Source organism: Drosophila nasuta, chromosome X, assembly GCF_023558535.2.
Source record: "Drosophila nasuta strain 15112-1781.00 chromosome X, ASM2355853v1, whole genome shotgun sequence".
Taxonomy (NCBI): domain Eukaryota; kingdom Metazoa; phylum Arthropoda; class Insecta; order Diptera; family Drosophilidae; genus Drosophila; species Drosophila nasuta.
Window position 1 is genome coordinate 13,467,539 of NC_083459.1, and position 23,830 is coordinate 13,491,368.

The 23,830-nt window shown below is 38.3% G+C and overlaps 1 protein-coding gene and 1 long non-coding RNA gene across 3 annotated transcripts; both read left to right on the forward strand.

Annotated features, from left to right (window-relative positions):
* Nucleotides 1-2,819: 2,819 nt before the first annotated feature.
* On the forward strand, nucleotides 2,820-4,214 carry LOC132797201 (uncharacterized). Of its 2 annotated transcripts, none has more exons than XR_009633640.1 (2): nucleotides 2,820-3,602; nucleotides 3,664-4,214. It is a non-coding gene; the product is annotated as an uncharacterized LOC132797201 (long non-coding RNA). The 2 variants fall into 2 exon arrangements; XR_009633639.1 differs by having other exon boundaries at nucleotides 3,684-4,214.
* Nucleotides 4,215-6,413: 2,199 nt separating this feature from the next.
* On the forward strand, nucleotides 6,414-23,241 carry LOC132797200 (myc protein). Its single transcript, XM_060808770.1, has 3 exons — nucleotides 6,414-7,411; nucleotides 9,141-10,588; nucleotides 18,000-23,241. Exons 2-3 carry the CDS (start codon nucleotides 9,268-9,270, stop codon nucleotides 18,917-18,919), a joined length of 2,241 nt encoding a protein of 746 aa, XP_060664753.1. The 5' UTR covers nucleotides 6,414-7,411; nucleotides 9,141-9,267; the 3' UTR covers nucleotides 18,920-23,241.
* The last annotated feature ends 589 nt before the right edge of the window (nucleotides 23,242-23,830 follow it).

Genomic DNA, 23,830 nt, shown 5'->3' on the forward strand with positions numbered 1-23,830 from the left:
TTTCAAATTGCTTGGGTTGGAGGCGATGTTGTCTGGCTGCTTTTCCTCAGTCCCCCAAAAAAAAAAACATTGTGAATCCCAAGTTGTCTCTTCCCTGTTTCCCCATTTCCCCAAATTCACAATTTCCTTCTATCCTCTCCATTGTTTGTCCTGTTTTGTTCCCCTCCACTTTCCCCCCGTCTGCATTGTTTGCACATTTTTTTCCGTCTGCCTCCTTTAGGCGCTTCCCTTTTCCCGCCGGATGCTGCGTCAGCCCAGACGCTGTTATGGCCCACAAGCAGGATGCAGGAAGAAGCAGCGGCGTCCATTTTGTGTAGCTCGTGTGACCTTCAGAGCCCAAAACGAGGCAAAGGATGCGTGCCGTAGGGAGCCCAAAATCTTCGAAGGATTTTCTTGATTGCGCAGCAGACAAACGCTGCCCTTTCCCTCCCTTTCCCTTTCCCTCCCCCTCACGCTTTCTGCACATGCCTGTGTCCCTCTCTCTGTCTCTCTCTCTCTCTCTCTCTCTCTCTTTCTTTCACACGCTCCCTACGCAAGTTGAATGTCCTGTTCGGTTTTTTTTGTTGTCTGGCAAGTTTGTTGTCCTTGTTGTTGCTGTTTTGCTGAAGGTCGCAGACAGCACGCAACGCGACTACCCCACAACTCCCTCCACCACCACCCCCCCCCAACCCAACCCTTACTAGCTTCTCTTCGCTTTCCACCACGCTGCCCTTACTCACCACACACACACACGCCAAATATGCAGACAAGGATAAGCAGCTTTCCCTCTGTCTAAAAAAAAGGTGCGCCTCCCTTGGGGCGTGGCACCGCCTCAGACACCTTTAAATCTTTAATGCAATTTTGTCGCAAAAACAAGAAGAAGAAAAATGGGAAAAGAAAAACACAAGCCGCAAATTGCCCGACGACCTTGATTAGGCCACAAAGCAAAAACAAAAAAAGCTCAGGCCACCACAGACCACCGCTCCCACCACAGCACTGTCTGCATTCAAACACTTTCACTCTTTCACAACCCGCAAGCAACATGCTGCCGCAACACACAAAATGTTGCTGCACTCATAACATGTTGCGCGCATTCTCTCTCTCACTCAAAACATTTGCTCACCACAGCGTTTGTGGTGTGTTTGTTGCTGCTGCGCTCATCTCACTCACTCAGTCACTTGCTCACCACACACACACACACACACTAACATACACTCACTCACTCAGTTGGCCACTCTCTCACTCACTTGCTTGCCGCTCTCTCGCAACTCGTTTCGAGTGTCAATTATTTTTGCACTGCCTCAACTTTGGCCTATGAGGTCTATAATTAGTTAATTGCATATACAGTTTCAATTGTTGGTGAAATTCAGGCACACCAAAGTGCAAGAGAGCGACAGAGAGAGAGAGACACAAAGAAAGCTTGTAAGAGAGGCAGAGAGAATGGCATTTGCATAAGTTGTGAAATACCGGCATTAAAACAAGAGCAAAGCAGACCGGCAAAAAAACAAAAACGCAAATGTTTTGCATCATGTTCGCGCAAAGCTCTCTGTGTGTGTGTGTGAGTGCGAACGGTACGCCAAGCTCTGTGTGTCGCCAAAGCGGGTGCGACAGAGAAAATGCGAAACGAATTCAACTCGAAGTTCGAGTCGAGTTCGCCTCGCCAGCGACGTCGAACGTCGACGTCGTTGTTCTTAAGTGCAGGTTCATTCCGTTATAAAGCTCGGCGAATGCATTTGCTTGCCTGCCTGTCCAATGTGTGTGTGCTTATGTGTGTCTGTTTGTGAGTGTGTATGTCGCGACTGTACCAACGACAACGAAGCGTCTTCAGCATTGTCGCCGTCGTTGTGGCTGTTGTCTTCTTTGCGTATTGTTATTTTTGCAGCTGCTGCTGCTGTTGCTGCTTTTGTTTACTTACTCTCTCCTTCTTCCTCTGCTGTTGCTGCTGCTGCTGCTGCTATTTCGTTCTATTGTTGCTCATTTTGCACTTGTAATCCTTTCATCTGCTGCTGCTGCTATCGTTATTGTTATTGTTATCGATCAATTGCAGTTGACGTGTATTATGAAATTGTTAAAGCTTTTCATCGGATCACGATATTATGAAATTATACTAAAAAAGCTAAGCAAAGCTTTTACCTCGCTCTATGCGTCACACGTAACTTTTGAAAGCACTTTTTTGCGTTGTTGTCTTATTGACTTTGCTCTCTATGCACACACCACATATTGCACTTTATTAGGTTTTTGGAATGCCAAATAATGATAGCAGCTGGCGCCAAAGTCATTTAATTACCGTCGACACGCACAGTAAATACCCTGTAATCGTTTTTAAACATTGCAATTGCCAACTGTGTTGCAACTTGGGAAAATTTACTTGAGACAAATTGCAAAATAACTTATTTCGTTTGTAGTTCAACTCGGCAATATAGTTTTGAATTATTCAATTATTTTACAACATTATACAATTTCACTAAACTTTAGTGACTAAAGTTTTATTCGGCAATTCATATTCAATTTTCATACTAAGCACTTTTATATTTTTTATTTGGTTTCGAATTGTGTAATTATTATTTGTTATTATATGAAAATGAAAACTATTGTTAAACTAATGTTCTATAAATTTAGCGAATTTGTAAAATTGCAGAATATTTAAAACAAAAAATTAATAATCAAAGTAAATTTTAAATTTTCATTGCTATGTATTAAAAAAAAAATCAACCTAAGTTTATATTTTCATTGTAAAATATTTAAAATCTAATTTTGGAATAAAATTTTGAAATTAAATCAACTATTGAATTTGTTACTTTGCTATAATTCCGTTATTTAAGAAACATTTGGCATATCGATGACTCTTTGCTTATCGATAAATGCTTAAGTGTTTAACCACAGTTAATGAAATCATTTTGGAATAACATTTTTTTTTTAGTTAATCTCAATAATTAAATGTGATTGACATTCAATCAACTTCTGAATCTTTCACTTTACTAGGACTTCATCACATAAGAAACATTTGGCATATCGATGTCACATTGTTTATCGATAAATGCTTAAGTGATTTGCCACAATTTGTAACGACGCAAAATGACAACAATGTTGCCCTGAAGTGGATGCCATATAACAAAAACTAAAAATACTACGAAATTGTTGCGTGTCAAGCAGACAGACGTCGCTTATCAGTTGACAATAGGCCAAAGCATACTCTTCACACACACACACACACTCAAACATGCATAGAAGCAAGCGAAAATGCATAAGCACCTACTCAACAGTTGCTCAACAGTTTTGACGGCGGCGTCTGCGACGTTTGTATTTAAATTGCAATTACAGCAAAAACACCTGCCAAAGCAGTAGCAGCAGAAAGAACAACAACAATGGCGACGGCTGCTTATCAACAATAACGGCATGTCGTAACGCCCTCTTGCTTACTACTCCACCTTCTCCCTCTCATCCTCCTTCTCCTTCTCCCCCACTCAAGCAACTGATTACAATGTCATTCGCACGTGTAAGCCGTTAAATATGCAAGCAACCTTAAGACGAAGCTACGCAAGAGAGCAAGAGAGCGAGAGAGCGCAAAAGAGTGAGGCAATGGAGGCAGCGCAGTTTGGCGCCTGCAACGTAAAAAGCCTCAAGTAAGCTTTTCAATTAACAAAACGTATTAACATTTGAATATAAATTAGATAATTTTCATAGTTTTGCATTTTGCATTTAAGAAAAATAATACAAAACGTCACTGCCGACGTCGACGCCAACTGAGGACTAGCTGCCCCCACTCACACACACACACACACGCATACACACTTGTTGACATTATTTACGCAGTTGGTTGGTTCCGCAATGGCGACGACGCATTTACTATGAACATAAAATAACAAAAACGCAAAAAGCCAAGAACAAGCAGAAAATAGCATTTAAAAAAAAAAGAAGAAAATAAAAAAAAAATAGTACACGCGCGAAAATAATTGCGCAAAATAGCAGCTACAACTACAACAATAATAATAAAAGCGACGAAGTGCAGCTGAAAAAGCAACAACAACAACAAAATGCCAAACACAAAACTGCATAACAAATGCAAAGAAAGGCGAACAACCAAAACTAACACTGACTGACTGTGCGATATCCGATCGAAATATTTGAGCAGCGAATTAAACTTAAATTACAATTTTTATTTAACTTAACTAATATAGTAATTGTATTAATTGTTTTTTTATTTTATATTAAAATTCACTTAAATATTTCTTTAACTCTAGACGTATAATCATTTTGACTTATCACTTACCCGATATACCCTTTCATGAGATGACAATAGGCAAAATGCGCGCCAACCTGACGAAACATCTCTCGCTGCTGCGCTGCACTACTATTTCTGCTGACGTCGACAGCGACAGCGTTGCGAAGTCAAAACAAAACAAACGCGCGCGTGTGTGTGTGTCGAAGGGCCACAAAATAAAAGCGACTAAAGCTGCACGCGCGAAAAGTGCAAAGCGAAATGCATAAAAATGTAGACGAAAGCAAAAGATTTTTCGTATGTGCATCTCTCACTCTATCCTCTTGCTGGCAGTTGCCAAAATTCACAGCAATCAAAAAGATCAAAATGGCGACAATGCGATGGAGTTTGTAGAAACAACTTAAATGCCAGGAGTGGTGGGGAGGGGGTTTAAATTTCCTCGTTGTCGCAGTGCGCTGTACACAATTTAATTTTGGCTGCTGCTTTGTGAAATTATAAGCGTATTATGAAATATTAGCCATGCCCGCCTACAACTAAAGTTCTATGTTTGCCAGCCCTGCAGTCTGTCTGCGCTAGTGCGTCAAGAATGTGTCAGTGTGTGCTGCATGCGTGTGTGAGTGCGTAAATCTAGGCTGCACTACATGAGTGTGTGTGTGTGTGTGCGCTTCCAAGCTTCCTTGCGGTTTTTGTCGCAGTGCCTTTTGCGGTTTGCGCACAAATACTCTACAGTGCACTATTTGGGCTAGAGTGATTTTGTTATTCAGTTTGGCATGCTAATATAATAAAATCAAGTTGAAATAGTTTTGGAAATTTAATTTCAAAAATTATTAAGTTAATTCATCTATAAATCAATTTTGATTAATTGGGGTTTAAAAAAACTTTTAAAATATGTAATCATAAATATTTTCAGCTTTATACATATCTATACATATATTAAATTGTATTCAAGCTTTGATATATTTTGCAACAATTTACACCAATAAAGTATTGAGAAACTTTATACCAAAAATCAGTGTATAATTAAATTTCAACTAGAGCATTTGGCATTCGTAGTTCATTGATTAATTGTTGCTCCTTTTGCTATCGATACCCTTTTTCACAGCTTGCTCTCTCAACTCAATTATGCTTTTCGTGTGTTCTCCATGTATGCATCTTCTTCCCCCCTTTCTACACTCGGCAAGCACCTTTGTTGCTGCCACTGGAATTGGAATTGGAACTGTTAATGTAATTTGATAGCACAAGCAAGCAAAAGGAAAAGAAAGGAAAAAAAAACAGAAAATCCTGCTGCGACTCCTGTTGCTTCTAGCCTTGTCTCACTCTAGCGCACGTATTAGGATTGCAGTCAATATGCTGATGAGTTCGACAGCCTGTGTGACAAGTTCTACACTCCCTTCCCCCTCCCACCACTCCATCCCAACGACCTACCATGCCAGTGTTATGGGGCTATGCAATCTATCTCTTTTGTTTGCATTTGTTTTACTTGTTGTTGTTTCATTTGGGAGCGCATAATTAAATTAGACTTGAGGTAGGTTTCATATGTATATAAAGTTGTTGTTGACTCTCTTTGTTTTTCTTTTACTTAGTTTTTTTTACAATGTTGTTTTTTTTGCTTTTTTAGTTGCGGCTTCTTCGCTTGCCGCAAAGTTCAGCAGTTCAATCAACTTGAGGCGCAACAGAAATTCGAGTTGCCAAACACAACTAGAAAAGCTACAATTACATGCCGTCCACATAGGAACATATGTATGTACATACATATTTATATGTGTGTGTGTGTGTCAAATAAATGCACAATTTCTTATTTAATTAATAATAGCGCAAAACAAAAACGCATTTCACTTCAAAACACACACAAATAAAAACACACTCACACTCACACACACACAACGAATATTGCGCTCAAAAAGCTTTTTTTGTTTGGTAGCCGGCGGAGGCCGCCGGCCGGCGCACAAAAACAAAGGTAAATAAACAGAGAACGTGTTAGCGTGAGCGAGAGAGAGCACGTGAGTTGGGTTGCGTTGTCTAATGAAATTCATATTGAGTTACACACACACACGCACACGTGCACGCTACTCAACCGTGCTCGCATGTGTGTGTGTGTAAACGAAACGAAATTCAACTCAAGCAAGGCATTCTCACCTCACCACCACACACCACACAACACTTGCTCACCACAGTTGAAAGAGAGGCGACTCGACCGGCCCAAGAGATATTGGAAATCACTCTTTCTTTAGACTCAGGCACGGCTGAACGTTCGTTGCTAACGTTTGCTACGTGCGCTCTAATTCGTCTTTTGTAGATTTTGGCTGTTTCCCGCCCAACAAAAAAAATCAAATAAAACACAAGAATTAAGCAAAATAAAAATATACACAACTTAAAAAATATATACATACATATTAATCTACATTTAAAATACAAAATCACTAAGCTTAACTAGGCAAAGCAATAGACGACAACAAGTAATCAAAGCGAAATATACAAGCATAAGTTACCAAAAAAAAAAAATAAAGGAAATTGCAAGAAACGGAAAATAAATTCAAACGGCGAGCATCAAATTCGCAAGTGTAACAAAATAAAAGTAAAGAAAGACAAGACAATTCAGCGCCCGCCAAAAAAAAGAAAAACCGAAAGAATTCAAATAAAATAAAATAAAAGCTGCTGCTAATATAAAGTGAATGTGAAGTTACTACAACAGCAGCAACAACAACACATAAAGCAGACAATTTTTGTGGGCTTTGAAAGTGTTAGTGTGTGAGTGAGCGTGCAAATGTGTGTGTGCAAGCAAAAGGAGCAGGAGAAGAAGGAGCAGGATAGATAGATGCCGCTTCGCTACTGCAGAGCCACCAAAAAAAAAAAACGCAACACAAGAAATCAAAGTAACGAAAGTTTTCAAGAAGTGCACAGAGGAGCAGAGAAAGACGTAGACAGCAGACACACAAGAGGAGACTGTCAAGCAAAAAAAAAGGAAAAATAAAGATTTAAGTAAAGAACATAAAATTGCAATTTGCCAAATAAAAAAAAATTTGAATTAATCGCGAGTGCGTTGCGTGTTATAAAATAAATTGATGTAATATATCAATATAATTTTTTTTTGTTCTTGCTACAATTTTTTTCGGGTGTAAAAAAACTAATTTTTTTTGTTGTGTAAAAAAAACCCATAACTTTATAAGCCGACAACAGCAATTGGATTACAAAAAATAAAAAGCACAGCAAAAGGTAAGCAACAAAAAAAATTCAAATTTTTTTTTGGTCTCGAGAATTTTGGGCAAGAAATTTACAGACACACAAGCACACACACACACACATGTTACGCAGATTTCTACAAAATTCGTTTTCTCGCGAAATGTCGACGTCACAGCACCGTTAGAATTCGTTGCCGCTGTGGCTGCTGTTGTGTGCGTGCAAATGCAGTTTGCAATATGTGTGAGTGTATCCGTATGTGTGTGTGTGTGTGTGTGTGTAGAGAAACACGCGCGTGCCAAATTTATTGCCGTCTACGTTTTGCATACTATTTACTACATTTTGTAGGGCAGAGTGTGAGGAGAGGAGGTGCATGTTGATGGGTGCTGCGCGCGTTAAGAGTGAAAGGGGACAGACAGAGATAGCTCGACAGAGATCATCAACACAGCTTTTATCAGTTTATGATTGATGCAGAATAGAATACACATTTCCATAACGAGAGACAGAGAAAGAGAGAGTGATGAGCGTAACTGGGTATATGGTATATTAAATATGATTTTTTGTTGCCAAGCTAATTTAGAGATCGCAAATCAAATAGAATCGAAACAATTTATATATAATTAAAAGCGCCCCGTCTGTTGTATTTTGCTCTGATAACTTTTCTGAACTGTCGACGTCAGCGGCGACTGTGGCGCCAACTGACGACGTCAAATGAAAATGAAATTCAAAAAATTGACAATTAGCTTGAGCTTCGTTAGTATGTGTGTGTATGTGTTTGTGTTTGTATTTGCATGGATACCGTTACGGTTACTTCTTTATGCAGTCTCTCTTTCTTCAAGATGGCGACATGTTAGAATTTAATGAAAATAGTGTAAATGAAGGAGAATGCAGAAATCAGAAATGAGTTTTATTAAGCGGGGAATTTTTATACATCATATTAGTTCTCTATAAGTTTTACTTTTATCATTATGTTGATAACGCCACAACTTATAACTTATCGCAAAATAATTAAACACAAAAGATAGCGCAATTAATGAGTTCGAAATTGCCAGAAAATTAGATGACAGAGTTGAATGAAATTAAGCTGACAGAATTTAATGAAATTAAGTTCTAGAATAAAGCTGACAGCATTTCATGAAATTAAAATTCTTCACATAATACGGAATTAATTTAATGAAATGGTGTTCTAGAAAGAATTTGACCGTATTTCAGAAATTCTAGAAAGAGGTTGACTAAAGTGAATGGAATTAAGTTCTTAAGCCAATACAAATATTAAATTGGTAAATTTTTAGAATTGGAAATATTAAATTTAAAAAATTCTTACTAATACAAATTGACAACATTTAATAAAAATATTTAAAGTAAAAACCAAGTAAATGACTTGAAAAAAAATCTGAAAAGAAATAAATTAAATGAAAAATGAATTAATAAGTGCAAAATTTTCGCGCTCTTTTTATAAAATAAATTTTCATTACAAAAGTAAAACTGAAACAAAATTGTTTTGTAATAAAATTCGTGTTTTTAAATAAATATCATTATTAAAGTAAAACTGAAATAAAATAGAATTGTAATTAAATTTGAAATTCGAGTTTTTGAATGATAAGTTTTAATAAATACTAAATAAATGAAAGAAAAAAAATCATTAATTTTATTTCTGTCTATCTAAAAAATAATTATTAAATTAATTTTTATCTATTATCATATAAAATGAAAGGTTCCGTTATTAAAAAGAAATTAAACTCAATATTTTTTTCTCGCTTTGCAGTGTGTGCTACAAAGAATATATAAAAAGAAACAAATCACTCTCAGGACGACACTGTAAACATTTACAGTGTTGGTAAATACACAAAAAAAAACTTAGAAACTAACACAGAAATAGAAAGATAGAAAAAATGGCGACAATGTGCTTTGAAAGTATGAGCGGCTGTGATTTTCCACACGATTACGAAGACAGCTTCGCCGACACATTGAAAATGCCCCCCCTCGACGAGTCACTTTTGTTGAACGATAACGATATGGTTGGCTTCGAGGATCTTGTGTTCGTCGGCCGCAAAGAGCAAAGCATCCGCGGGGATGTGGCGAAAATTGCTGCCGAACGTTCGTCATGGATGTTGGATGACTTGCATGACATTATTGACATTAAACCCGATATACGTAATGGCGATTGTATGTGGTCATCATTTGGTAGCGCCAACACTTGCAACAATAACAGCAGCAGCAACAATGGTTGCAACGGTGCCAACAACAGTGCTTGCAACGGCGGCAATTCGGCTGCCTCCAGTTACAGTGAAAGCAGCGCTGTGCCACCGGCAATTGTCAGTTGCAGTGGTACAATGATGATCAAACACGAGATGACCGAGGACGATGAGGATGATGTGGTCGATGAGGATGACAATGATAATGATGACGAGGAGGAGAATTGCAACAGCAGCAACAACAGTAACAACACAAGCAGCAACATATGCAGCAATAAACTGACAACATTTGCCACATCCGCTAGAATTACAATTCGACCAAACAAATCGGCGACACAAATGCGCTACAATAACCACAACACAACGTCTTACAGCAGCAACAACAATGTGGAACAACATATACCGCCAGGTGCATCATTGTTGCGTAAGAGCAATCCTTCGACTGCGGTCTCAGCCACCGCACTGAAACTGAAGCAACAATATCACTCGCTCAATCGTCGTTCCTCGCCCAAAGAGTCGACGTTCGTCTTTCCCGATCCACCGCATCAGGATAACAACAAGGAGGATGCATCGATGGCACCAGTTTTTCGTCACAATGTCGATTTGGCCGCTTGTCTGGTGGGCAGCAACAACATCTCGTTGACGAGCAGCAGCGAGCCAAACTATCACATTGATCACATCAGTCGCGAGTTGCAGAATGGCAAATCACGTTTCGATTTGTATCACAGCAATTATCAGCCACAGATTAGCGATGTTCTCGATGTGATCAGTCAACAGGTAACAGCCGATGCTGCTGCCATCTCAGCATCATCATCATCGGGCTCGTCAGCATCAGCAGCAGCAACCACATCGACGACAATGTCACCGCCAGCGAGTAACTCGGATTGTGATTCCGATGATGGTGATTGCTCCATGGTGGACTCCAATTGCGGCTCTTCGTCATATATGCGTCACATTAGCGATCACAGCTACACGCGCAGCGAAATGGAGACCAATCTAGAGACGCCTTCTGATTCCGGTGAGTTTTTCTACCGTTATACAAAAGTGTTATATACAGAAAACTGTTATACAGCGAGTCCTTTGAAGTTATGAAGTTAGTTCTATTAATCCATCAACTGTTATACAAGTGTTATACTGTTATACAACTGTTATACGGCTATACAGCGAGTCCCTTGAAGTTGTGAAGTTAGTTCGATTAATGCACCAACTGTTATACAAGTGTTATACTGTTATACAACTGTTATACTGCTATACAACGAATCCCTTGAAGCGCAGTAGTTAGTTATATCAATGCATCAACATTTATACAGTTGTCACGCCTTCATCGAAGTGTTATACTCTTCTTGCTTTGCCTATAGTTTTGCAATTGCCAATTAAATTCACACCATACTATTTCCCATTCACAATTGTCGATCGAAGCAAAAATAACTGTGCATGGCAGCTCCTCTCTCTCTTCCTCTTTCCCACCGCTTTTCCTTGCACAACATTCAACTAGTGTTGCCGTCGTCGTCGCCGCCGCCGCCGCGCTGTGTGTGTGTGTGGGCGACATGGGAAATGACGCGCCTTAGAAAATCGATCGCCTACGTCAACAGCAAACGTAGTAAACTTTTTCAATGCGCGCCCACACACACACACATGCACACTTAGACACGCCTGACGTCGACAGCGGCAGCAGCAGCGCAGTTGCCGGTTGTTGGTGTTTGGGTGGTTAAAAGAGCTTTCATTGATTTTTGTTGTTGTTGTTGTTGTTGCTGTACATTTCATTGGCGCCTTGTGGCCTACGCATAGCGACACTACGTGACCCAGCCCAACCCAACACCACCCCCCTCCCTTCTCTCTCCAACCCTTGAAGTGATGGCGCGTGGCTTTCATGGCTCATTATGTTGTTCCCCACCATGGCGTCATCCCCTCTCTCGCTCTATCTTTCTCTCACTCATTTTACATCCCCCATCGCAAGCAGCGTCTTGCGCAGTTTGTGCTACGCCCAAAACCAAAAAAACGAAAGCACACTATCTATCTTTCTCTCTCTCTCTCTCACTCTCACGCTTTGACAACACCCGATTTTTCAAGGATGTCTGCGCCCATGCCACAAGCCACGTGGCGGCATTTTGCGCCTTGACTTCGCCAGTGTTGGGTTTGGGTTCAATGTCTTTGTTAAGCACCAAACAGCCAAACATATGGAGCAACCCTCGCGCTGCAAATACTACTACGACTACTACTACTACGACTACTACTACTACTAATACTACTGTTTTACTACTCTTCATACACTTACACACACACACACAGCTGCAATTTGGCGCGTAAAGCTTGTGTGCTTCCCATTCACAAACTGCATGCAGTGCTCACCCACACACACAGCCACATACATACACCTACACTACAATCGTCGTCGTGCATAAAGAAATTGTACAAGTCTCGTTTTGTGTGTTCGACGTCGGCACACTTCGTGCACACTTCGGGCACTTCTTGCTGCTTGCTGCGTTCGTTCGTTTCGCGTTTGCCTGCCGAGTGCATTTGCACTCGAATTGCAATTGTTGTTTTTTTTTGTTATGTCTGTTTTGATTTTGTGTTGATGCTGCTGCTGCTGCTGTTGCTGACAGCGCTGTTCGCATGCTGCTTTTTGCTTGTACATTTTTGGGTGTTGTCTGCTCTGTTACTAGGCGTGCTCATTTATGCTATGTCTATATCTATGCGTGTGCGTGTGCATTTGTATGTGTTGAACTATTAGCGAAAAACGCCCACATAATAATATGATTCAACGCCTAGCGTAGTGGCGATTGCCAAAAAGTCGCGCGCGTGAGACGATAAAAAAAAGCGGCGACGTCGCTGCTATCAGCAGCGTCCAGCAGCAGCAGCAACAACAACGTTTGATGATAATTGAAAAACGCAACATAACTCAAGTACACACACACGCACACTCTCGCATTTTGTCAGCTGCGAACACACGAATACAGCATGGCAACAAAAAGCAAAAAAAAAAAAAGCAAAAATATTCAAAAGCCAACAACACACATACACGCAGTCGGCAACTGTAACAGGTGCGTGCTGCCGATTAAAAGCGGTGTATGTGTGTCTGTGTGTGTGTGTGTGTGTGCGCGTGACGCTTCATTAGCAGAGCATGATTTTGTGCGAGCGAGAGGGGGAGAGTGTTGGAGTAATGCAAGAGATGTGTGTGGCGGAGAGGGTGGAAAGAGGATGATAGTTGATAACGCAACAACGTAAAGGATTGACGTATGAGCAACAGTTGAAGAAATAGAAATAAACCTTGCTGGCTTCCACTGCTCAATTAACTGTTTATGTTTGCAGAATTTATCTAATATTTATCTAACACACACACACACAATGTTCTATTAATATACACGCATAGTTTTCGCTTTTGCGTTTGGCTCTTCTTCTCTTCATGTGGTCAGCCATGTTTAGTATTAGTTGGCGCCTCTATTTCCATTTCCATTTTCATTTCCATTTTTTTTGTTTCACGCACATTTTATTGGCATTTTCGCACCTTTTTTGACTCTGTGTGTACACAAAAAAAAAATCGAAAAAAAAACTATCAAAATGTTAATGAACTGAATGAAGGTCGCGCAATCATAAAACCTGCCAAAAAAGTGCGTAGCAGAAACCGAATTCGAAGCTGAAAGCGAAATAGCAAAAAAAAAGAACTCGACTTTTATGCGTTCTAATATTATTCTATTGTAATAAAAATAAAAGTCTAGAGCGTGTGTGTGAGGGAGACGCATATAGAGCCATTTTAACTATGTTTTTTTCCATTTGCGTTTTGTGCGTGTGCTTCTGGTTCTTCATCTTCTGCTCATGGGGTATTTACAAGTTGTGGTCAAACAATTGCTTGCTATAATAACTACTTGCTGCCTGCCGGGTATTGCAAAGTCGAGTTTGTTTTCTTTTTTGCCAACGGCGTTTTTACTTTCATTTGCGACGAAATTTATGCGTCTGGCGCCAACTTACAACATTTCTGTTTCTGTTGTGTGTGTGTGTGTGCCCAACCCCAAAAAATATAACAAAAACAACAACGCATAAAAAGACGCAAAAGAAAAGAAGAGGAAACAGCAGCAGCAGCAGGAGCTTTAACAATGCGCTGCCAGCGTCGTCGTTGTCTGCGCTGCTTTTTTTGTTTTTTTTTTTGTTTTCGCTGTTGCTAGGCGCGTCTTTTTCGGCTGTTCGTCGTTCGTCTCTCTGCGTGTGCGTGAGTCCGTGTGAGAGTGTGAGTGCGTGTGTGTGTCTGTCTTGACTATGCGCGTCGCCGCTCTCGCTCACTCGCTCGCCCGCTCTCGCAAGTCGTGTGCTTGACTTGCTGCTTATTCTTCGCACACGTGAAGCAATAAATTGTTATGCTCAAGGTCGCAAACGACGACGACGGCGACGCAGCAGCGGCAGCGGATGGCAATAAAATAAAAATGCCAAAATATATGTATACGCACTTTGGCTAGCGACGTAGACGTCGACGTCGATGTCGGCAGCGACGTCAACGAGCCTCCCTTTTTACGGTTTTGCAAGTTTTTGCTATTGTTGCGGATATACACAAACACACACACACACATACACACATAGAGACAAGTAAAGCATGCATACATTATGTGTAGCAGCATTGTTGCTAGCCTTTGACACGCCCAAAGAGCACCAATGAAGATGTTGCCAAAGCCTAAGCAAAATGTTGCCAGACGTATTTCAATTGTTGTCATATTTTATGTGCTTTTATGTATGTATGTGTATGTGTGTGAGCTATTGATACATTAGTGTTGAGCACTTTTGAATGCTTTGGCGCATTGCGGTAACTGGCCCCTTAACGACTTCTTCTTTTTTTTTTTTATTGCTCTTGACTGATGAGTCATAAGTGGTGGGGGTAAGCGCGGGGTGGGGAGATTAAGCATTAAGCGATGCTGTCAACAAAGTTGCCAAGTTGCATTTTGCAGTTTTGCAGTCGTAGTCTCGCAGTTTAGCATGCACTTGGCTTTTGTAGTCGAGCGTGGGAAATTTTGCAGTCAGCGGAAGCGACTCTTCATCTTCCTCTTGCACATTGTGTGTCTGCAATTGCAAATTGAAAACCGCAATGTTTTTGTGTGTTGCTAGCCGAGCGACATGTTGCCAACACATGTTGCACTTTGACAGCCACTGCTGTGAGCGTGGGAACAACAGTTTGTGATGCACTGCACTGCATCACTTTGTAATTCTCTCGGATCGAGCGTGTGTGTTTGTGTTTTTACGCTAATCTATAGTCATCAAATTTCTGCGAAATAAAAACACAACACAAACACACACATTAAATTTCTAATTTCAATGGAAGCCACAAATAAACAATAAATAAATGCGAGAAGAGAACTTGAAATATTGTGAAATGAAATCATTGTGTGTCGCCCAACAACAACAACAATAATAATAATAAAAAAAATTACGACTTGTTTTTGCATGTTGAAATTCTTCCTGCAACGTAAACAAAGTCGAGACTCAATTAAACACTTTACAACTGTGTGTGTGTGTTTGTGTGTGTGTGTGAGTAAGAGTGTTCCATTACACCCCTTCCCCCTCTACAACGCTCTCCCACTCGTTCTCTCATGTGGGCGTCAGCGAAAAAAGTGTCGTCAGCTTTTCGTTTTTATGACTTTCGCGCACATTTTTGCTGTACCCGTGGACCACTGTGCGCATAGCGGCAGAAGAAGAAGAAGAAGACACAGACAGATCTGCCGTCATATTCTGTTCTCCTTCGCCTTCTGCTTCTTCTGTGCATTACATCATATGCCATTTTTATTTTTATTTACGTTACGCGTTACGTGTTACGTGATGAGTTTTACGTTACGTTGTGCGCTGCACTTGCGACTTTTTGCTGTGGCTGTCCTTTTATTTTTGTTTTTGTTTTTGCGTCTGCTTTTGCATTTTGTGTTTGCTCCAAAGTATATTGCGTTTGCTTTTTCGATTCGTTTCGTTTTAGTTTTATGTTAATTTTGTAGGGCAAAAGTGCTGCATGCTAAAATCTTTATGTGTGTGTGTGTGTTAGAATGTGTGTGTGTGTGTGCGTGCAGCTGCATAAAAGTTGCGCAACTTATTTGTTGGTTGTCGTGCATTTTATTTGCAATTGTAATTAACTCTCGACACAAGCTGTTTCCTCTTTTGCTTTATTTTGTTGCTGTTGTTGTTGTTGTGTTTCGTTTTATTATTACTATTATGGTTTAGCTTTTGCTTGCTGCTTTGATTTGCTGCGCGCGCTGCTTAGCAACAAAAGTTGCCAACTCTCTTCGTAGTGTTTGGTTGCAAACAAGTTTGTCTGGTTTTTTTTGTTGTTTTTTTTTTCTTTGCTTTGCTTTTTTGTTCACAGCATCACAGGTACACTGATTATATTTGCTTTTGCTTTTGTTACCAAGAGCTGAGGAAATCCCCTTTGGACAACAACAACAACAATAAACTAGTTGCATTTGTTTTTGCTTTTGCGCAACACATTTGGCGCCATTTGTTTCTGTTGTTGTTGTTGTCGCTTGCAATGCAAATCTGTGTCTGTCTGTCTCTCTCCCCCTCTTTCTATTGCTTTGTCGGTGGTCGTCGCTGTATGGCAACATTTTAAGTTTGCTGCGTCAGCAACATCTCGCAGTTCTCGTCGTCGTCGTCATTGTTGTTGTTGTTGTTCTGCATTCCAAGACGAAGACGAAGACGCAGACAATGCTGATGACAAAACAAAATGGCCGCTGGTCACATTCTTGAAAGGTTTTCAGGTCTGCAGTCTGTCTAGCCGTGTTTGCTGATGCACGCCTTGGCAACATGTTGCCAAAGGTGATGCAACTCATATATATTTGTCCGTATGTCGCCATCTCTTTCGCACTCTGCTTTGCACTTGGACTTGGAGTTGGACTTGAAGCTTGAACTTTGCCAGCTCGCTTTGCGTGTTGTGCATTAAATTTCGCTGTTTGTTTCTTATTTTATTTTATTTTATTTTTTTTGCTGTGCTGTGCGCAATCTGCGTTTGCACAGTTGCCACAAAAAGAATAATAATAAACGCCAAATAATAATCAACATTTGTGCAAATACTCGAAAGAGACAGAAAGAGAGAGAGAGAGAGAGAATGTGACATAAGTTTCGTTTTTCTTTTTCAATAATTTGATTAAAGGCATTCTCGAAAGCACAGGGCTGGGTCGCATTTTTTTTTGCTTGCAACACTCGGTGGCAAGCGACGCCGGCGACGACGTCATGGTTGGTTCAATGGACGCGCGCCAAACGGAAGCGCCAAATTAGCAACGGAAGCTGTTGGCGGGGCACCGAAGCGAATGTGAGGGGGCAGAGAGGGAAATGTGTGGACGACGACGCGACGCATGCTGCTATTTTTTTTTTGGGTATTTGTTTTTGCCCCCATGCCCCACTATCACACACTTCGCTCTCGCTCTCACTCACACTCTCCCTCTCTCTTTCGCTCACAGTTGCTTGGTACCGTTATCAGCAAAGCGTGCGTGGTTGCGCTTGTCGAGTTTATAGTTTTTTTTTTTACTTTGTTTTTGGCAAAGAAGAACGCACGCACAAAGCCACAACACAGACCACCCAACTAACAGCCTTTCCAACCATCCGAACCAACTCCCAACCTCCTCCCACCAAGCCTATCCCAAACCCCCCCGCCTAACAGTTTATGTGCTCTTTTTTTTCGTTGTTGGTTTTGTTATTTTTCTACTGCTGTTTTGCAGTTCTTTCTGCTGTTGCCATGCGGAAAAACGTTTGGTCGCATGACGTCAGCGCGCCTAGCGTCGCCTTGCTCTCTCTCTCTCTCTCTCTTTTAAGGGCGTCGGTAGGGGTTGGGGAGTTCGCTGTCTCTTGGGGGAAAGGAGGAGGGAGGAGGTGGGAGGTCGCTTTGGTCGTTTGTCTGCGTGCAAATCTATTGCTTCCTGAATTCTGATACTACTGTTGCAAGTGGCGTCAAGCCACTTGTGCCCCACAACGTTGACACACTAATCCGCTTTGCGTGGGGCACACACACACACACACACACACAACCCTCAAGTGTGGGGAGTGGGAATGACATCATCGTATGGTGCTCAGTCATTGAACTGTCGTTGACATTCGCTAGACATTTGCAGGGCTTTCCTTTCCTAAAGCTACTTACTGACGCGTCTAGGCGCGTCGACAACTCGTTAATTACACTCGTTGCACTTTACTCGTCACATTTAAACCTTTGTCTACAACTTGTAATTCGTTATTTTCAACACGATATGAAAGACGTATCATTTTACTCGTTAGTCTCTACTCGCTACTCGTTACATGTTAACTAATGTTTTTTTTCTCTTTGCTTTTGGTTTTTTGTTTCTATAATTTGTAACTAGTTAGTTCGTTTACACTCGCCACAGTTGACTCGTTAGTTTTTACTCGCTACTCGTTACATCTCAACTAATGCATTTTTTCTCTTTGCTTTTGTTTTTCTCCCTCTCTCTCTCTACACACAGATGAGGAAATCGATGTCGTCTCACTCAATGACAAGACGCTGCCCACAAATCCCTCGGATCGCGATCGTCGCGCTCTGCAAACAAAGGTGGCCAACAAAATCTCGACCATACCGCCACCGCGACGCGGTCGCTATGAGTTGCCGTACACACCGGCGAGCAGCAGTCCCGTTAAATCGGAGGCCAATTCCCGTTTCCCATCGCCATCGAGCACGCCGTATCAAAATTCTGGCGCCGCTGTGGCCACAGTTTATTCACCGCTGCTCTTGCGCAACACCAGCAGCGGCAGCAGCAGCAGCAGCAGTAGCAGCAGTGCTGGCAGCGATTGTGCAACGTCAACGATGCTTTGGGAGGGCAGCAGCAGCAGCAGCATCAACAACAAGAGCAGTCGCAAACGCTATCAGGACACTTGTCGCAGCAGTGGTGCGTTCTCCAAGCAGTTGCAGGCATCGAAAAAGAGCCGAGCAAAGTTGAGCAACAACAGCGTTTTGTCAACGGCGCATCCAGGTGCGCAACTGAAGCAACAGCAACACACGTTGGGCGCCAACAGCAGCAGCAGCAGCAGTAGTGCAAGCAGCAACAGCGCAAGCAGCAGCAATGTAAACTTCAGCGTGATGAAGCGTCAGTTCAGTCTCGATGAGGCCGACACCATTGAGAAGCGTAATCTGCACAACGACATGGAACGTCAACGTCGCATCGGACTTAAGAATTTGTTCGAGGCACTGAAGAAGCAGATACCCAATATTCGGGACAAGGAGCGTGCGCCCAAGGTGAACATATTGCGTGAGGCGGCAAAGCTGTGCGAACAGCTGACCAACGAGGAGCGTGAGTTGAGTCTCAAGCGTCAGTTGCTGAAGGCGCAACTGAAGCAGCGACAGGAGAAGATTGCGCGTCTTCGCTTGAGTATGAATGCCGCCGAATGATGATAGCGATGATCATCATCGATAGACGTAAGTGTGGGTTAAACGGGTTAAGGAGGAGTTAAGTGAGATGATCATAAGTTGAGATGCGCAGAAGAAAGCGTACATTTTTTAAGCAGCGGGGGGGCAAAGTGTGCGGAGTTGGCTTATCGAAAGAGAGAAAGAGAAGCGCTTGCAAGCAAAAAAAAAAAAAAAAAATGACCATAAGAGAGAATGCTACCCGATATAGATATATATATATATATATATATATATATATATACAGCAGATATATGCATATATAAATAATAATATTTTTTTTTTTCTTATAAGTGTACTTTGACGTAGGCTCACAAGCATTTTTTATGAACTTCAATATCAGTTTTTAGTATTAGCTATTAGAGCGTACGAACGATCAATCGAACCATGTCTCGATGATGATTACCGATTAACGATTAACGATTGTAATAATCTATGATGATGATGATGCTGCAAGTTGATGTCTATGCATCGGATGCTATAAACAAGAATGCTATGTGTACATTTATTATATATATCATCGCTATATATATATATATATGTATATATATATATATATGATTTTTATCATCTTATGCGATATCGATATATATATATATATATACTGCTTCTCTAGATGATAGTTGAAAATAGTGATTTAAATTGGATTTCTTTAATGTGATATTTTTTGATTTGATTTTGAAGTAAGCAAAATGCAAGTTGGAAGAAAAACTTTAACTAAAAACTTAGGCGGCGATAAAACCGATAAACCGATAAACGATAACGAAATACGCAACTAGGTTTACATGGAATTGAATAATGGAAAAAATGGAAAACGGAACGAGAAAACACACAAAACAAAATGAAGTTCTCAGTTTTCTTACATTTTATTTGATTTTTTTTTCTTTGCGATTTACGATTTACTATTATTATTACTGTACATAGAAACTAGGGAGTTTAATATTAGATAGTTACTTAACCATGAAGGGAAGGACAACAAAACCAAAAACCAAACAAGGAAACAGAAAAAAAGGGAAAACGGGAATAAACGGAAAACAGACGAAAGATGCAAAATGAAAAAGAGCCACTAAAAAGTAGCAGCAGAAGAAAACAAAAAGTTGATGAAGCTTGAGTGTGAAAGAAAATTCAATGTATAAAGTTGACGGAAGTAGAAGAGAGAAAAGATGTGTTAGAACGTAGCCAAGAAGTGAGCTACAATTGAAGAAGAGAAACAAGAGAAAACAAAACAACATGCAAATGAAAGAAAATGCACGCAAAAAAGAAAGAACTAAAATTTATACAATTTTTTTTTTTTTTGTTTTAGTAATTTAGTGTGACCATCCTATATATTTATCGATATACGACGATCCTTTTTATATATATATATATATTTACTATTAGCTATCTAGTTACTATATTTTTTTTGTCGCTCATATATTTGATATATACGAGTGATCGAGTATATATATAGTCGATGTACATACTTATAGCATTTTGCACAATGAATACGCAAAATTGTCTATCGATTTTTTTTCTGTTTTTCATTACACACTTATTCTTATTGATAATCTAATTCTATATAACATTAGACGATATCGTCTCAAAAAAAGAAAAGAAAAGAGAAGGAAAACACACACACAATACAAAATACAAAGTGTTACAAATTTGGCCGATTCATCGATCGGTTTAGCTTTCTTAGGGCTTATAAAGGAAACGCTTACACCAATTTTACTGCCTATATATTTTAGATATATTATTACTACAAGCGGCTTATTCAATTTCCCCCCCCACACACACACAACACTTCCCTCAGATAAAAACTCCTATTTACTATATTTTGTTTGTTGTTTGCGAGAATTTTTTATTAAATTTTTTTGCAAACTTTATTTTCGACAAATTATTTTGATTTGTTTTCGGGAAAACTTTTTGAGTTTATCCTTAAAAAAAATTCTACAAAATGCATATGAAATGCAAAAACAAAAACCTATTACAACGATATAAACAACAACAACAACAACAAAAATGGGAGCTATAGTTATAGTTAATAGAAATGAAAAAAAAAGAGAAAAACTGAAAAAAAGGAAAAAAGGAAAACAAAAATTTTGTTAGCTGCAAATGCAAAAAGAAACAAAACTTTTTGTCAGCTGTTCAACTGTCGATTTTTTGCTAATAAGAGTTATATATGAGAACCGAAACACAACGGAATGAAAAGAAGAAGAACATGAAAATGAGAAAAGAATTCGAAAAAGAAACTACAAAAATGCTTAGAAGAAAGTTTTCAAACATGAAGTGAAAAGAAATAAGAGAACTTGAGATAACGAAAACAAAACAAAACAAAAATAAAAAAAACTGTTATTTAGGTTTAGTTTGCTTTTTTTGATAATAACACGATGATAATGATGATGATGATGATAATCGATGACACTAACTAGGAAACTATTAGCCAGCTAGTAATACTAACTAAAACACTAACTAACTATTACAAATACAACTACTATATACATAAATAATATATCTATATATAGAGTTATGCATATATGATATGATATGATACCCAATTTATATGTAGCGACGTTTCAACGAAATTTAGTGTGTAATGGCTTTATTTTTTTAAAACCAACTTCATGATTCTATATATAATCGATGGGGAAAAATATTTGAAACTAAAAGAGAGAGAAAATAAAATTGCTGGGTCAATTTTTCTGAACGCTTGCAAACGCATGTAAATATTGAACGAAACGAAACGAGAAATGTTGAAAATATTGGGGAAAAATACTGAAATATTAATTCTGAGCCACTCCCACTTCCGCCCCCATATATAATATTTTTTTTTTTTATATATATTTTATAACATTATAAAGAAAAATAATTCATATATTTACATATAAATATCTACACTATTTAAAGCGATATTAAAAAAAAAAAAAAAAAAAAAAAAATCGAGAAAAAAAAGAAAACAAATTGTTATATGTAAAATGCTAATCAGCTGTTTAAGCAATTTATTGAAAGAATTACAAAAACAACAACACTAAAAAACATTTTTACACGCAAACAAAAACAAAAAATATAATTTATATTACTAAAAAAAAAATAAAGTAATAAAAGTCTATTATTTTTTTGTTGTTTAAAAAAAGAAACACTGTAAATAGAAATCTCGTTAAATACTAGTTACAAAAAAAAGAAAAAACAAAAAAACAAAAACAAACAATATTTTCTTATCAAACAATAGAGAATAGAGAAATAGATCCAATAAAACCGGTAAACACAAAACACAAAAAAAAAAACAGAAAAATGCGCCACATATAGCAATAGACTTAAGCGAAAGAAGAAAAAAAACGGAATATTGTAAAGATTTTTTTTTCGATAAATAAACACACACACACACACACACCCATACAACTGCATATTGAATTGTAAGCTCACACACAAACACACACACATACACACATACGAATGCACCTAGTTTCCTATAGTACATAACATGAAAGAAAATACAACAGCAACAACAAATACAACAACTACAATTTGAAAACCGTACAAATTTATCAGCAACAACAATAACCATAACAACAACAACAACAACAAAAAGCAATTTAATTTATTGTTTGTTAACAAAAAAAGAAAATACCACAAAAAACAAAACCCAAAAAAAAAAAAATGAAAATAATGTAAACTTATGCATTTTATTATAAATCTTTTTTTTATAATATTAATACTATTTGGTTTATCATACTTTTTATTTAATTTTTTACGTTTTTTTGCAACCAAGTGAAAACACAACAACAACAACAACAACAAAACAAGATAAACAACAACAACAACTACAACCAAAACCTCCAAATCCTCGCAAATAAAAAAAAAAACAAAACAAAAGAAAACAAAAAACCATTATGCTTATGTTTATAGATTTTTAATTTACAATTTTTTATACACATAGTATATACAAATATATATATATACATATTTAAAATCGGAGCTAACGCTCCGCATAGTTGTTGAAGTAACTGCAAAAAAAACCAATGAAATCAAAAAAAAAACCACACAAAAAAATCGCAAAAGAAAAAAAAATCCTGAAAAAACACAAAAAATCTTTTTTTTCTGGAATTTGTTTAAAATATTTTTTTTTTTATTTTTTGATTAAATTTTTTTCGATTTGGCAAAAACAACAAAAAAAAAAAAAAAAACTATGTTATATTTTTTCATGAAACGCAAAAACACTAAATAATACTATATATTATATACATCTATATATATATATAAATATTCTTAAACAAAAAAAAAACTTATAAATATGTCTTATATCTAATCATTTTAACTCGTTATTTAGTTACTTATATATTAATTGTGGCAAGATTTTCGGCCCGTAATAAAAACAAAAGAAACGAAAAAAAAAGAAAATGTATATTCGATAAATACATAGGAAACAGAATATATATGTATTTATTGATATATATATATTTATATATATATCATATATTATTATTACAACCAACAACAACAACAACAACAAACAGCAAGAAAATATTTGCAAGCAAAACAAAACCAACAAAAACAAATGTTTAATTATTATTATTATTTTTTTTTTTCAAAATTTATGCCTATCAAATTATACAATAAATATTTGAACATACCAAGAAAATCAAATTCATTTATCGTCTTTTTTATTCTTTATACAATATTCTTTTTTATCTTTTCGTTAGCTTTTTATTTGTGCTTGTTAGAAGATGAAATTCAACTCTTTTTTTTTCTACTTTGTATCTGTGAATCATCGAGGGGTGTTTTTTTTTACTGGTCGACTTTTTATTGCGCTTCCAAATAATGCAAGCAGACTACTTATCTAAATGCGTGAACCCGGAACGGGGGGAAAAGGAAAAAGGGGAAAAGTGTTTTCGATGTCTGTGAAGTGCGCAATCAGTT